At 36.9% G+C, this 16,407-nt stretch overlaps 1 protein-coding gene across 1 annotated transcript in view; it reads right to left on the reverse strand.

Moving 5' to 3' along the window:
- The window catches only part of STX18 (syntaxin 18), a 153,697-nt gene that overhangs the window by 15,378 nt on the left and 121,912 nt on the right, over nucleotides 1-16,407 (reverse strand). The window contains exon 7 of the mRNA XM_044681456.1: nucleotides 5,980-6,068. Coding sequence (XP_044537391.1) covers nucleotides 5,980-6,068 — 89 coding nt within the window. The remainder of the gene's footprint in view (nucleotides 1-5,979; nucleotides 6,069-16,407) is intronic.

Below are 16,407 nucleotides of genomic sequence, written 5' to 3' on the forward strand. Positions count from 1 at the left end.
TTAAAATATTTCTACATCAAATTCTCTGTGTGTGTGTGTACCCTTTCTTTACCCATTTCAGATAAAAGTGAAAAATCATTGAGATATACCTCCTCCTCTGTGTTGGTATTATTTCTGACATATCTCAATTATATAGTATGTGAAATACATATATAAATGTATACACATACATATATATTTATATATGAAATTCCTATCCCAACCTCATCAATTACCTGGTATATTCCTTTTCCTTTCATATTTCTTCTAATAAAACAAACAAAACAGAACATAATCATAGTATAGACTATGCATATTTCTTTCCTGACTTCCTAAATGATGCTAAAGACAATAAGATTCTTGTCTCTTCTCTCACTATAAGTATAAAAATATTTGGCCATAATTAGCCCCTTACATTTGTTCAAATGTATTTACCTTTCTAGGTTTCTCTTGTCTTCTTGTATTTCAAAGACAACTCTGGTATTTTCATTAGGAATGCTTGAATGTTCCCCATTTTAATAATGGCCCATTTCCCTTTGTAGAATCATAATCAATTTGTCAGGGCAGGTTATTCTTGATTTTAAATATTTTTCTTTTACCTTTTAGAATATCATATTCCAGGATTTTCTCTTCTCCAAAGCTTCTGTGGACTAGTCTTGAGTGATCCTGACTGATTCCTTGTTATATCAATTCCTTGTGACTGCTTGTAGTATTTTTTTCTTAGAACTTGAAAGTTTAGATTTTGGTTATGAAGTTCCTGTATGTTTTCAATTTGATGTTTTCTATCAGAAGACTAGCTTATTTTTATTTTGCTTCTACCTCTAGCAGATCTGGGTAATTTTCTTTTATGATTTTTTAAATTATGGTATCTATTTTTTGAAATTTGGTCATAGCTTTCAGGGAATTCAGTGATTCTAAAATTAGCACCCTTCAATCCAATTTTTAGGTCAGTTGTTTTTGAGAGTAGATATGTTTTTCAGGCCTCTCAGTATTTTGAGTTTGTTCTAATATTTGTTGTCTAAGTGAATTGCTGAGTTCTACTTGCTCTATTTTTCATTACTGAGTCTACTACTTAGGTAAAGTTTTTGGTCTTCAGGTCCAAGTTATTCTTCCAAATTTTTCTTTAAGAATTCTAATTTCATTTGTTGATTTGATTTTCTTTGATTGGGAAGCTTGAACTTTTTAAATTGAGAAACATGGAGCCCTTGGCTCACACAGCTCTGATAGATGAATTTTTGGCCTTATCTTGTTGGGAGCATTCATGGACCCTATACAACTTGCAGCAGTCACTTTCCCCCATCCTGCTTTCCAGTACCCTTTTATGAGCTGTTTTCCCCTTGTTAGAATGTAAGTTCTTCAGGGGTAGGGACTGTCCTACTTGTTTTTATTTGTATCACCAGTATATATTCCCTAACACATAGTAAGCACTTAATAAATGCCACTTACTCACTTACTTGTTCACTTGCTCTATCTATCTATCTATCTATCTATCTATCTATCTATCTATCTATCTATCTATCTGTCTGTCTGTCTGTCTGTCTGTCTGTCTCTCCAACCATCCATCCGCCCACACACACCTTCCTAATCTATGCTTCCACTCTTGGAGTCTTAGGAACCAAGCAATTTTTAAATTTTCTTGAGGCTCTACTTATACTGTCTGTGAAGTTACTCTTTTTTAGATTTACCTCTTGGGCTGCTCATCACTTTCACCATGTTCAATTTTTTTCTGCTTAATCATATAATTAACCTCACTTCCTGCTTGAGATTTAGTGCAGGCTCTATCCTCTCACAGTTTCTGTCAGTCTGGATATAGTGCTGCTCTACTGTCCTGGGCAGAATGACTGGGACTAGACCCCTGCCTCCTGATGCATTCCTTGGTTTCTGTCTTATCTCATGGCTACCTATTATGGGTGCTTACCTTGGTCTCATTTTTCTTTCCTTCTCCACATATAATTACCGACTAGGAGTTGGTTTTGTCCCTGGGTATGGCCCTGACTGAATGCTAAGTATTGTGCTGGTCTAAGGCCTCCTGGAAGGCTCCAAGAAGTGACTTTCTGGTGCTATACCACATTTCCTCCCAAATAATCACCCACTAGTAACAGGCCTGTGGAAGATCAGACCAAGATGAGCTCTGAAGGATCTGCTACAGGTCTGGCACAAATAGCTTGTATGAACATTTGGGATGGAGATGCATCTTTTATTTCTTTTGAGCTACTGAAATTCTGCTTTGTTCATAGAGCACATACTGGATGTTCCTCTGCCAGTGCCTCCTATGTCTCATAATCAATATTAAAGTTCTTCAGAGAGACCTTGAGAGTGTCCTTGTATTGCTTTTTCTGACCCTGTGTGAGTCTGGCTTTATGTGAGTTCTCAGTAAAATATTCTTTTAGACAAAGTGTGATTGACATTTGAACAATACTATCAGCCTATCAGAGTTATACTCTGCAGTAAAGTATGAATGCTTGGTAGTTCAGCTCAAGAAAGGATCACCAGGTGATTTTCGGAATTTTCATAAGACAATTTAAATGGAAGCAGTTTAGTTTCCTGGCATGAAGCTGGTATACTGCCCAGGTTTCACAGACATACAACAATGAGGTCAACACAATAGCTCTATAGACCTTCAGGCTGGTGCTTTCTTTTGGGGCCTCTCCTAGCTCTGACAATGTATGTGTTACCCTCACCATCTGTGTATTCATAGTATACTGCCAAGGTAAGTAAACTTATCTACAACATTCAAAATTTCTCCATTTGCTGTATCAATGGTTCCACATATGGAAGCGTGGTGCTGGCTGGTGAAGAACCTTTATTTTCTTGGTGTTAACCAAGGCCAAATTTAGCACAAGTGGCAGAGAATCAATCCATGCTTTGTTGCATCTCAGTTTTAGAGTCTGCAATGAGGGTACAATCATCTGTGAACAGAAAGTTGTGCACCAATTCCCCCTCCACTTTAGTCCTGGCTTACAGTCTTTTCAAGTTAAAATTAATTTACCAACAGTGAGGAAGCTGACCTTGAGACTGATTGAAGGCATCTGACATTGCTGAATATATCATGTTAAAAATCTTGAGAGCAGGCATATAGCCCTGCTTCATTCCACTGGTGACCAGGAAAGCATGAAAGCACTGTTGATTATCCAGAACCCATGTTGGCATGCCATCAACATCAAGGAGTTGCCTTATAGTATTGATGAACTTCTCTGGGCAATCAAATTTTGCCATGATCTTCCATAAGTTCCCACAACTGACAGAATCCAGGGGGCCTTAGGCAGACTAACAAATGTGAATAGACCTCTGTTCTATTTCTGGCATTTCTCCTGGAGTTGTTGGGCAGCAAATTCCATTCCTTGGCTCTTTCTGATGACCATCTTCAAGGTGAAGGATCAGCCTATTAAGGAAGGACCTGGGCAAGAATCTTGCCAACAATGACTAGAGAGAGAGATTTGCCCTGTGATTGTCACAGGACAACCTATTTCCTTTCTCTTTACAGGGTAGAATAGAGGTATCCTTGATATACTAAGGGAAAACCTCCTCTTTCCATATAACCTGGAAGATTTCAGTCAGTTTTTGTATGAGCAGTGGATCCCCTGCCTTGTAAGTCTCTGCTGGAATGGAATCAGCAACAGGCACTTTGCCACATGAGAGGAGCTTAATGGCATTCCACACCTCTTCTTCAGTTGTGCCTCATACCTTACTGAGGAAAGAGACTATTTTTCATCCATGTCAATGCTCAACAATTTGGAGTATAGTCCAAGACTTTGTCCTAGGCCCTCTTCTTTTTTCTCTTTATATCTTCTCACTTGGAAATCACATCAGCTCCCTTGGGGGGGGGGGCAATTATCATCTCTATATAAATGATGACCAGATCTACATATTCAGTTCTCATCTCTCTTCTGAATCCCAGAATCACATTAAAAGCTCATAACCCTGGAATTCTTTTACTGCCTTCTGGCATTACATGGGCTAGCCAAATGATCCTTCTTCCTGTTTCTCACACATGGTATATCCCTTTTCCCCCCTCTATCCCAATTCCTGGTGTTTGAGATGCACTTCCTTCTCACCTCAGCTTCTAAGAATCATTTGTTTCTTTCAAAGTTCAGCTCAAGCACTACATGAAGTTTCCTTATACTTCCAGTGGCTACTGCCTTCTTCCTCAATTATCTGAAATATGACTTTGAAATAGATTCTTTGAGGGAAAGGCCTATGTCAAGTTTGTATTTCTTCAGTACTTGGGTGACTGTTGGGCCATTAATGCAAGGAACAATATTTTGTCTAATAAATATTTGTTCCTAACTATATTTAGAGTCCTTCTCTCCCCATTTCAGTGCAAGAATGGGGTATAAAAAAAACCTGATTTTAAAACAGTTGGCATGATACTGTAAGGGGGAAAATAAGAAAAAAATAAGGGGTTTTGCAACTTTGAAAACTTAGCAAGAGACATGAGTTTGCAAAGGAGGGTCTGGTCACATGCATGGAACTGAAGGAGCAATTCCAGGATTTGGGAAAAATATAAAATGGAGGACCAAAAGACTGTTGAGGGTCCGTGGAGAGTGCAGAGTGCACTTCCTGTGGCAGTCTGTAGAAGGTGACTTGCCTTTCCTGATACCTAGAGGTCCTGTATTCTAGTTAGTGAGAAGATTCCTGAGATCCTATCAATCCCCATTTTCAGTTACCATCTCCCAGATATCTTGTGAGCTCCTGATTACTGATTCTTGAGAGGTTTCCTGACTGAGTGTGAGTGAGAGCCAGACCTTGAAAAACTCTGTCTTTGGACCAGAGGCCTATAGCTATCTTGGCCTCTGAAGAATTTCATCAAGATTACAACATTTCCACTCTGACAAACTTTTACTGTGACTCTCTTTAATTTAAGGACCAGTCAGCTCAGGTTAGAAAGTTAGTTTGGGTTTTAGCGAGATCAGAGTAGTAAAGTGTAGCTTGAATAACTTGAAGATAGCTTCGTGAGAGGCCCAAAGAACAGAGGGAGGAATATCTAGATTTTAGAATTAGGGACTTCCTCTTCCCTGGTCCTCCATCATTTCCCTTTGATTTACTATAAATAAATCTATTTTACTGGTTTAAAAAGAAAGTCAGATAGGGTAATGGCCTAAGATTGACTCTCAGGCCTACTGAGGTCTGGAGATTGATTTCCTTTGAATATTAACAACAACAACTCCACAAACTCCAGTGAGCCATCTTACTCTCCTATTTTAATACCTAAAAGTGAGCTCTTGTCAGTGCTACTGGTTTCTGTTCTACAAAATATACCCAGAAGTTATCAACTTGATAATAATCAAAGAATGGAGACAAAACAATTTAAAATTAACACTTAGAATAAATGTATATGGGTTTGTTTTTAATTTTCCAAACATTATTCTTTTTTCACATTATCAAAATACAAAATAATCTGATTAATTAAAAAGTACCAGCAGCAATTCCAAGAGAACCATTTAAATTAATATTTTACTGTTAAGAAAATACTGTCACCTATTATTAGTATAATGATCCCACAGAGGGTACTATTTTAATTATACCACCATAATTCAAAAGATCTTTGATTTCATTAGTAAAGGTTCTCCCACTAACAATTCAAATCACATGGTTACATGACAAATTCTGTGTCACAGAATTTATCACCTGGTGAATAAATCTTTAGTGATGAATCTCCCCACAATTAATTAGGCTGATCTTTTAATAATTCTCACAGGACTATTTGGCTTCTAGTTTAAAGCCTTTCCAGGCTAACAGGACTTGCCAGGGTCCACTACCCTTCAAGAGCCTAGGGTCACCTTCATGCCATAATAATGCCTTAGAGGAGGGAGGGTTTAGTGTTAATGGCACAATAAAAATTTTAAAAAATAAGAAAAGCTGTATTTAAAAACATTTATTATACATCTACTCAATATAAAAAGAAAATCATGCATAAGAACTTTTACTTAATAATAATAATAATATGTCCTCTTCCTAATCTTTGCTAAAAATAAATGATAAAATATAGAATAAAATTACCACTTGTATTTCTTCTGGGGACAGCTCATCTTCACCTCTGCCTTCTCCCCACAGTCCAAAATTAGACTGAGCTTCTGTCAAATTCTTATCTACAGAGAAAATACATACAGACTGACTCAGAACAATTGAAATTGGTATAAAGCAAAAAGAATTTGCATATAAAACAGGTTAATTTATTTTGTGAATGTATAAAATATAGGAATTCATTTAACTTCATAGATTGATTCTTTAATTTGTTATGATGATTATTGATATCAGGTATACAATATGTACAAAATGATTCTTCCATAATCTATATTTATTAAAAATTTTTTAATGTTCAAAACTTAAAAATTGCAATTTTATGAGGACTTTTTTTTAGCTGACGGGACTGCACAAACAAAGAAAAAATAAATAAATAATGTTTCCTAGGGTTCATTTAAATTAAAGTATTTAAGTATCTGAACATATTTAATGTAATTTTTTAATGGTCAATTCTAAAACTCACTTTAGTCTTCCCTCTCCCCTTAAAAAAAATGACCCTTTTGTTATTTCTTACCAGATATATTTCCTAGCTCCAACAACTGGGGAATGGCTAAAAACTTTTAATTGAATTCTATTACATCAAAATAAATGATGAAAAGACACAGAATGGCACAGTTAGTAAAGAGTCAGCTTCAGAATCAGGAAGACTTTAGTTCATGTCTCACCTGACACATAGTAGCAGTGACATAAGTCATTTAATAATTCAACAAGCATTAAATGCTTCCTAAGTAGCAGCAGGCAATGTGCTAAATGACAGGGATACAAAGAAAGGGGGGGGGGAAGTCCTTGTTCTCAAGGAGCACACATTCTAATAGTGGAGACAGTATGTGAAAACTTGTGGACATAAGATGTACACATAGCATAAATAGAAGGAAATGACTAGCAATGGAAGTGAGATTGGAAAAGGTTCCCTAGAAGAAAGTGAAATTTAAGCTGAGTCTTGAAGAAAGCTAGTAAGGAGAGGTGGGATGGGAGAGAATTTCAGATGGACTGTAATGCCTGAAGGAAAGAGATGAGGTAAGAAGACAAGGGGAGACAAAAGGAGGGGAGGGAGTGAGAGAGGAAGAAGAGGAGAAAAAGCAAGAGAACAAGAGAATGAGAGAGAGACAGATGGACAGACAGACAAGTACACAGAAAGGTTTCTCAGCAAAGAAGAGCAACTCTTCATCATGGAAGATAGAGGTGAAGGAGATGCTTGAGAGATATGAGATGAGCAGTAGGGTCCAAGAAATGGGAGCTCTTAGTGAATGGCCTCAATTTTTTTTAAATGAAGAATGAGGTGAGGTCCTTAGCTAAAAGGGTTGGTGGTCACAGAGAATTTGAGAAAGGATGAAAAGGTTTGGCATAGCAGCTATTTTGAATGAATGAGACAGAACCTATTAGGGAGATGTAAGAAGGATTACCTTCTTCCAGTGTCTAGTTGAGAATTTGTGAAATATATTGTGGTAAAGGAAAGATTTTAAGTCAGGTACTGAACTCATTGAGAAAAGATGTGAATGTCCCAGCATCAACAGATAAAAGCCACAAGAAAACTGTGGTAGACAGATAACAATTATGAGGATCTCTTTGGGTTAATATTTGAATAGTGTGTTTCCTCCTTAGACAAAGAGAAGCTGCTGAGTAATGGTGGCAGAAAGGAAAGCTAGAAGTGGTAATGGGAAGAAAGGAGTATTCCTACTATCACACCATGATCAGTGAGTTTGAGTATATGTGGAAGAACAATTAGTACTTAGCCTCTAAATGCCACAGGAAGCTATAACTAGAATAAGAAAGAAGTCAACTTAAAAAAAAATCTTTATGTCAATTATCTCTAATAAAGGTTTTATATCCACAATAATTATATCACTAATAAAAATATTCTAGACCAAAAGCCATTCCCAAAAAAGATAAATGGTTAAAGATATGATAGTATGGCAAACTATTAAACATATTAAAGAATGATCCAACCCTCCTTAACAAGTAGGGGAATACAAATCAAAATAACCTTAAGGCATAACCCACATATTCAGCAAATTGGAAAAGATGACCAAAGATAGAGACCATAAATTGACAGAATTCTAGAAGGCACATTTTTGCCTTTGTTAGTGATGTTGTGAATTGGTCCAACTATTTTTGGAAAGGATTTGGAACTGAGAATTTTGTCCCAGAGATTTTACTATAAGGCATGTAAAATCCCCTTTCCTGGAGTAAGAGTAGGGAGAGTGTTCTCACAAAACAAACAGGTAAGGAAACTGCATCTTGAACCCTCATTCTTCTTCCTGTAATGAAGTTTCTGATCCCACCATGCATCTTGGATAAAAATACATCATAAAGAAATATTGCTCTAAAAAGAGTTAAGTATCTACAATAAATATGCAAAGTCCTTTATAACTCCTTTTGGGGCATCTGGTGGCTCAGTGAATGGAGAGCCAGGCCTGGAGATGGATATCCTGGGTTAAAATCTGTCTTCAGCCACATCCTGACTGTGTGACCCTGGGCAAGTTATTTAACATAACTGACTAGCCGATACTGCTCTTCTACCTTGAAATCAATACTTAATATCAATTCTAAGACCGAAGGTAAGGGAAAAAAAAAAGAATAAATGCTAAGGGGAGATCAGGAGTCATCTCTTGGAACTCCCTTCCTGTGCTTCTAGCACATCTTTTATTCTATCCACTTTAATCCTACTGCACCCCAGGCCCTTACATTCTCTTCTCTCCAATTCCACTGGGTCCTCTGGAATTCATGCTTTATTATTAGTAAAAGGCCCTCCATTCTTCCCTGTCTTTTCACATTCTTTTGATCTTATGCCCATGGAAATCACTCTGGACTTGCTCCTTCTCTCATTGCCCCAGGACGGTGGCATTAGAGGTGTTGGTGCACTCTCTGATTCCCACTTCCAAACTCTGATCCCATTACTCTTCTGATCCATTACTCTTTTGCAGTTCTTACCATCTGCTTATATTTTTTCATTCAGTTTTTTGCTGTTGTGACCCAGTCGGGCTTCTCAGTCTACTTTTTCAAGGAGTTCAGTATCTAGAACACTGTTTACATTTCTAACAACCAAAACTGGGGATGTTTGATGTTCTATTGAACACTGCAATTTCCCAGTTCATCAACTGTCCCGACTATATTCTACCATATATTTGTAATTATACACTACTGAAATCATCTACAGGGAGGTCTTAGAGGAAACTACTACTCTTGCCTGACAGCCCCTCTCTGATATTAAGTTCCTGTCCTTCTATCTTTGCCTTGGTCTTACTACCACTAAATTCTCAGTCCCTCCATTTTTCCCTAGTGTCATTTCTACTCCAGTCAAATAAAAACATAATAGTATCAAAGTTAAGAGACACTTTCTTCCTTTCTGTTAACAATAACTTTTTAGGGAAGTCATACTTCTGGGAAGATCTGTTTAGGTACTTGTTAGAAAGAAAGAATTATGTTGGATTGAAATTAAAAATATTTTTTAAAAAGGTCATCTGCCATGAGCTCCTAGTTACTACTTTTTACTTCAGAACCTCTATCTCTTCATTGGTCTTTCCTTCATTTACTCTTGTCTCTGAGGAAGAGGGGGACCTTTCTCTTGGCCAATGCTTGCAGTTCTATCTGAGCCTCTGGTCCCACCCGTTTCCTATGGCAACTTGCTCCAGGAATTATCCCCTTGTTCATCTTCAATCTCTCCTTCCCCACATGTCCTCCCAATCACTGAGAATAAACACCCTCCATTATATCCTAGCCTTAAAAAAGTTCACTTAGTCTTGTTCTTCATTTTCTATCTCTTCTCCCTTAAACTGTTAAACTCCAACAAAGAATCGTATACATGTGCTGCCTTCATTTCTTTACCTCCTCCTCACTTTTCGGTCCCTTAAAATTAGACTTGCAGCCGAATCATCCAACTAAAACTGTTTTCTTGAAAGTTATCAGTGATCTCTTAATTGCCCAGTTTGATTGTCTCATCTCAGGCCTAATCTGCTAAACCGACTTTGCAGCTTTCAATACCACTGAATACTTCCTACTCATTAACATTCCATCTCTAGCTTTGTGAACATTATTTATCATTTTTTTCTCTTCCTTACAAACAGAATACAGATTATGGGAGTAATATGTGAATTAGCAGTTTGTGCATAGTCAAAACACAGGTCTGATTATGTAGACCCCCTCTCCCCTATCCCTCATTCCCCTGACCTCAAACATCCAGTGGCTTGCTATTCTCTCTCCAAGATCAATTATAAATTCTATTTTTGGCATTCAAGGTCATTCATAACCAGTTCCTCCTAACTTTTCAGCCTTCCTATACGCTATACTTCCCTCTTTGTACTCTTTGATTCAGTAACACTGGCTTCATTGCTGTTTCTTGAACAAGATACTCTATCAACTGTTGTGAAGAAGATTAATAAATGAGTATTTAGGAGGCTTAGCAGGTAGGGCTGAAGGAGTCTTTTTTTTTTTTTAAACCCTTACTTTCCATCTTGGAGTCAATACTGTATATTGGCTCCAAGGCAGAAGAGTGGTAAGTGTAGGCAATGGGGGTCGAGTGACTTGCCCAGGGTCACACAACTGGGAAATGTTTGAGGCCAGATTTGAACCTAGGACCTCCCATCTCTAGGCCTGGCTCTCAATCCACTGAGCTACCCAGCTGCCCCCAAGGGCTGAAGGATTCTAAATGGAATGGGGAAGCAGGAAGTTGTGCTTCTCTCTCTGAGATGGACTCCATGGTGGTTGGGGGCAAGTTGTAACTGATCCCTGGGAGACCTCAGAGGAAGTGGAGTTTGTACCCCTATTTCCTGGGATCCAGAAGGAAGACTGTCATCTGTTTGTTGGAGATTTTTGGTAGAGACTTTTAAACCCAACCTGAGTTGCTGGTTAACTTGGCCTGGTTTAGCTCCCAGATCTACCCACCTGAAGAAGTACAGATAGTGGTCCTGGAAGAGCTGCAACTTCTCTGGAGTATGACAGGACTCTGCTATGAGGATACCCATGTCAGTCCTGCTATTCTTTGGGCTCTGTCTTGCTTTAGTTCTTAGTTCAGTATAGATAAATCCATTCCCTGACTCAGTGGTTGGCCATTAGTCTGGAAGTATAGAAACCCCTATTCCCATTCTTTGGATTATAGTTTTCTTTAATTAATCCTGTGTTTATAAGCCCTCTTGTCAATGTCATTTACTTGCTGGTTTCTCAGACTCCCTGGCTGGGTGGATCAGTGTGGCAGGTAAGGCCCAACAGTCACTCCTGTCAGTTGCCCAAGCCATTCATTGAACTGTATTTCCCACCTTGTTAAGCCCCAGACTATTGTCCATTCCTGTCTCCTACTCACCCTTCTGAACCCAGATAAATGTTTAACACCCTGTTTTCCCTCTTAAGACTCTCCACCCCCGACATTTTTACTGACAGTCTCTAGTGTCTGGAGACATTATCTCCATGTATTTCATGTCTTCTCCTTCCTCAAGAAGCCTCTTTCCTTCCTTGCTTCCTTCAAGTCCTAGATGAAATTTCATTTTCTAAGGAAGTCTTTCTTGAGTCCTCTTAATTGTAGCTCCTTCCCTCTGTTGATTATTACTAAATTATTCTGTACACAAGTTTGTTGGCACATAGTTATTTGCATGTTATCTCTCTCCTCCATTAATCTGTGAGAATTTTAAGAGCAGAGATTATTTTGCCTTTTTAGTATTGTCTAAGCATTTACTTAGAACTTATATTAGTTATTTTTCAGTGGTGTCTGACTCCTCTTGACCCCATTTCAGGTTTTCTTGGCAAAGACACTGGAATGGTTTGCCATTTCTTTCTCCAGCTTATTTAACGGATAAGGAACTAAGGCAAATGAGGTTAAGTGATTTGCCCAGGCTCACACAGCTAAGAAGTATCTGAAGCCTAATTTGAACTCAAGAAGACAAGTCTTCATGATGCCAGGCTCCATCTACTATGCCATCTAGCTGCTAAATATTTACTGACTGATTAATTAGAGCAAACTTCAAAAATCAATATCAAATGAAAAGAGTAATATTAAGAAGAAACTGCAAGTGATTATAATGACTTCAATTTCAACTTACCTATTCCTAATAGCCTTTGATGCAAAAAATGAAAATGGAAAAAAGCAGATATTGATTATTCAGCATTTCTGACAGTTGAACTGATTTCAAGCAATTAGTACAAAAGGAGGCCAAAAGTCCAAGAGTCCCTTCAGCCTTCTCTCCTAAGGGGACAGACATGGCAGTCAAAGGAAAAATGAATGAAACTCATAAAATATTATTGTGACAGAAGACTAAGGCCAATATGACTTCATAAACCATAAAAAGCAGAAAATAAATATAAATCTGCAGAAAATTTGGCAGGAAGTCCAAATGAACCATAATATACTAAAGGTATTCAAAGATAAACTGGCAGGGAGACTACAAAGAGAAAGACAATGAATCCAATCTGTCAACTGAATTTGTCTATAACATTTATATTTGTCATCCATGATTGAGGAATCACCACATTTGGATCTAACTTTTGTTCAATGAATCTCTAATATATAAATATGAAATGAGGTATAAAGGTGGGAGGACTTCAGGTAAGTCCTGAATGGAAAAAAGGGTAAGATTTTCTCTCTTGTTTCTATGAGGCATAAAACAAGAATGCATATACACAACAAAGGCTTTTTATCACTGTGATGAAAAGATATTTAAGACAAAATTCAAATGGGAAGATAAGTGGTAGTTACCAAATATGCCTATTTGTGGACAACATCCTTATTTCTTTGAAAAAAGAAATCAATGGCTAGTTCTAAGTTCAGTAAGAGTACTAATTGTTTGCAAGAAAAGTGGCCTAAAAAACAGTATGAAAGATATCTCCAAATGGAAAAGTTGTAGACTGATTATTAGAAGAAGTTAGGGATATTGAATGGAGAATTTGAGTACAATGACACAGATACCCAAATATTAAAGTTCCCAAATGGTATCCAAATATTATAGAATCTAAAGCAAGACCTGCACCATGTTGACTCTACATCCTTTATGGAGGATCTGCTGAAAGCGAAAGACATGAATTGCAGAGGATGAGCAACTATCATTGAATTACAAAATGCATAGGTGAAAGATGAAGAGATCTATGAAGAGATGAAGAAAGGTAGCATTCATATAGTACTTTAAGGCTTTTAAAATGCTGTATAAGCATTATCTTATTCAATACTCACAACTCTGGGAGGAAGTACTACATATAGTATTATTTCTACCTTGCAGATTCATGATCACACAGCTAACTGGCATTAGAGGTAAAACTCAAACTCATCTCTCTTGATTCCAAATTCAGGGCTCTTTTTACTAAATCATACTGCCTTTCCAAGCATCCCCAATAAAGAGATCCCAGTTCCACTAAGGTATATGACAGGTAGAAAAAAACTCTGCTATACTAAGGATTAGTAATGATTCTGCCTAGGTTTGTTTTTCCCTTTTAAGAGGAATTTCAAATGCTGGAAATCCATAAAAAAAAAAAAAAACCAACAAAAAAGACAAACTCTAGTCTACTATAGGAATGACAAGAAGAAAAACAAAGTAAATTATAATGTCCAAGTTGATGTTTAAGATTATTTTTATAACTGTTTATAAAATGAAAAGGTGTCTGTCCATGGAGAATGAAAAGTGGAAATATTAAGTAGTTCTAGTAGAAAACAACTCAATGTGATGTAGTGAAATAAGCATGGGATTAGGAATGAAAAGCCCTGGTTCTAATACCAGATAGACATGTACCTTTGGGTAAGTTATACAACCTCTATGAAGGTTGGCTTGCTTATCTATAAATCTGAGACAGCCATGCCTGTCCTGGTGCTTGAATGCACTGGGAAAACTATATGATATAATTTTAAATCAAGGGGCTATTAATATTACTGTGAGTACTATTTAACCTACAGAGAGAAGGTTTATAAGTGAACCACTGTCCAAGTATACGTGAGTTAATAATATAAAAAGAAGCACTGTAAAACTTTTCAACTCCCTGACAGAAGGTAAGTTCAAATTGTAGTCAGAATCATGAGTTAGACTTAAGCTTTTGAAAATTGGGGCAATCTACTAAAATGACTGGGGGAATCTCAATCTTCAGCAACATTGAGCAATATCTTTTTAAAAAATTTTTATTAAAACTTGTTATTTTAACAGAGCTCTGAGAGCATAAACAATGAGTACGATAATGTGAAAAAAGCCATTTCAAGAAGCAACAAAAATCTGGTCAAATACAAGTCAATGTTAATATCACACAACTAATGTTAAAGCAAGGGACAACTAGGTGGGGCAGTGGATAGGGCCCTGGGCTTGAAATCAGGAAGACTCACCTTCATGAGTTCAAATCCAGTTCCAGACACTTATTAGCTGTGTGACCCTGGGCAAGTCACTTAATCCTGTTTTACTCAGTTCCTCGTCTGTAAAATGAGCTAGAGAAGGAAATGGCAAACCACTTCTCTGCCAAAAAAACCCCAAATGGGATCCCAGAGTTGGAAATGACTTAATAAGAAAGTTAATGGGCACATCTTTTCATTTACCAAAGAAGTGATAAGCTAACTTTGGGGGAAAGTTATTTTGCAAGGATGATTTGTTTTGATGCTCTGTGGGATAGGCTGTTGTGTAAAAAACAAATGCATCAATCAATCAATAAATGACAATAGGGAGAACAAATCTATAGTCACTTCAGGAAAAAAGGTGGTTAGACTCATGATCCTCAAGCAGTGGTTCATGAACCACACTATGAGAGTCCTCTGATTGGACAAGTTTCTTGTAAATTTACAGTTTATGATACAAATAAATTTATAACCATATGTACAAAGTCCTTTCTATGTGCACAGTGTATGTATAGCTCAATCTATTCTTTTGTTTCTCATAGAAATGAGCAAACTGTTCCACAAATCATCTCACTAAGATCCCAACCAAGGAAATTAATCAATTCTTGTTAATTCTTGTTGAAAAGTTAACAGAATTATTCTTAATTCTTGTTGGAAAGGACAATATGGGAGGACAGCTATATTGTGGAGTCTTCTGAAATTATAGGATAGGCTGTAGAAGAAAAACACTTTGAAAACCACTGGAGACAATAAACTTTAGGTTTGTAATTGATTGATCTAATCTCTGATTCTTGGGGGGTGGTATTTGAGGGCAGTCAAAATTTTACAAGTTATCCCCAGTGACAAAGATTCTAATCCTGAATAAGAAAGTGGAATCAGAAAGTGCATAGTGATATGATTAATACCAACTCCAATCCTAGCAGAATTTTCTTATTGTGATTTATGCAATGATAAATGATGATAAATATTTCTTCAATGCAATCAGCAACTAATTTTAAATATGATTTTCGGGTATATCAGAAAACTGGCAAAACAACAGCTTTTGAAATGTACAGTTAACCAAGCTATTTTTAAAGCATGCTTTTTTTTATCTTTGTTAAATTGGAAATCTTTAGATAAGAATATTTTTAGGGAATAAGCCAGTTAAAAACATGAATATAAAATTTTTTCAGACAAACTGAATTTAAATTCATAACCACTCTAATGTTAACAGTTGTCCTACATATAGGAGCAAACATTGTTTTCTTTTCATTTCCTTCCTATCCCATTGGAACCAATTACTTTTGGGCACTGCCTCAGTTGGCAAAGTAGCACTGAGCTCATTAAGAGGTTGGGGCGCCCAAAATGAGCTGAGTACCAGATAAGAAACTTGATCATCCTCCCAGAGTGGCTTCCCCTTGTTTTCTTTAACTCTCTGTCACTATGGCACTTCTATTCCAAATGGGAAGCTTTCTTTAGAGTTGAAACTAGAGTTGCCCTTTGAATCAGCAAGATGGATTGTTTTTTTGCCCTTGGAACAAAACTATATAAATTTTTTCTCTCTGGTTGCTAATATCACAGAGCTAATTTAGATTTAGAAGTTTTTAATAGTTCTGTCAAATAATTGGGGGTCTCTTTCTTTCTAACGATAATAAGATGCCAAGTAAATTTCTAAAACATTAAAAAATAAATGTTATATTTACTTTTGAAATTATTAATAATGTCTGATGGAAAAGTTACGCCTAATTTTTTGAAAAGAAAAATGCTTCTTTCTTTTCAAGACTAAGGATTTAATTACTTTTTCAGAGGCTAGGCAACAGAGTAATAGTTGATCATGGAATATGCATCACATATGAACAATACCAGTGGCCTGAGCAACATGAATGAAAGGAAGGCCAAGAGGCAGTGAGCAGGCAAGTGAATATGAAGCAGATAAAGTGGTGATAAGAGAGAGAACAAGGGAGATGCAAGCTCAAAAATACTTCAAATGACCAGCATAGTACAGTTCCCAAGCAAAAAGATTTAGAAGTCCAAACTGATTCTGAATTCTGTCACTATCTAGTCTTGGGCAACGATATCTTCACAAGACCTTAACACCTGCTCTCTCTCAAAGGAGTAGTGTAAACACACAAACAACT

Source organism: Gracilinanus agilis, chromosome 6, assembly GCF_016433145.1.
Source record: "Gracilinanus agilis isolate LMUSP501 chromosome 6, AgileGrace, whole genome shotgun sequence".
Classification (NCBI taxonomy): domain Eukaryota; kingdom Metazoa; phylum Chordata; class Mammalia; order Didelphimorphia; family Didelphidae; genus Gracilinanus; species Gracilinanus agilis.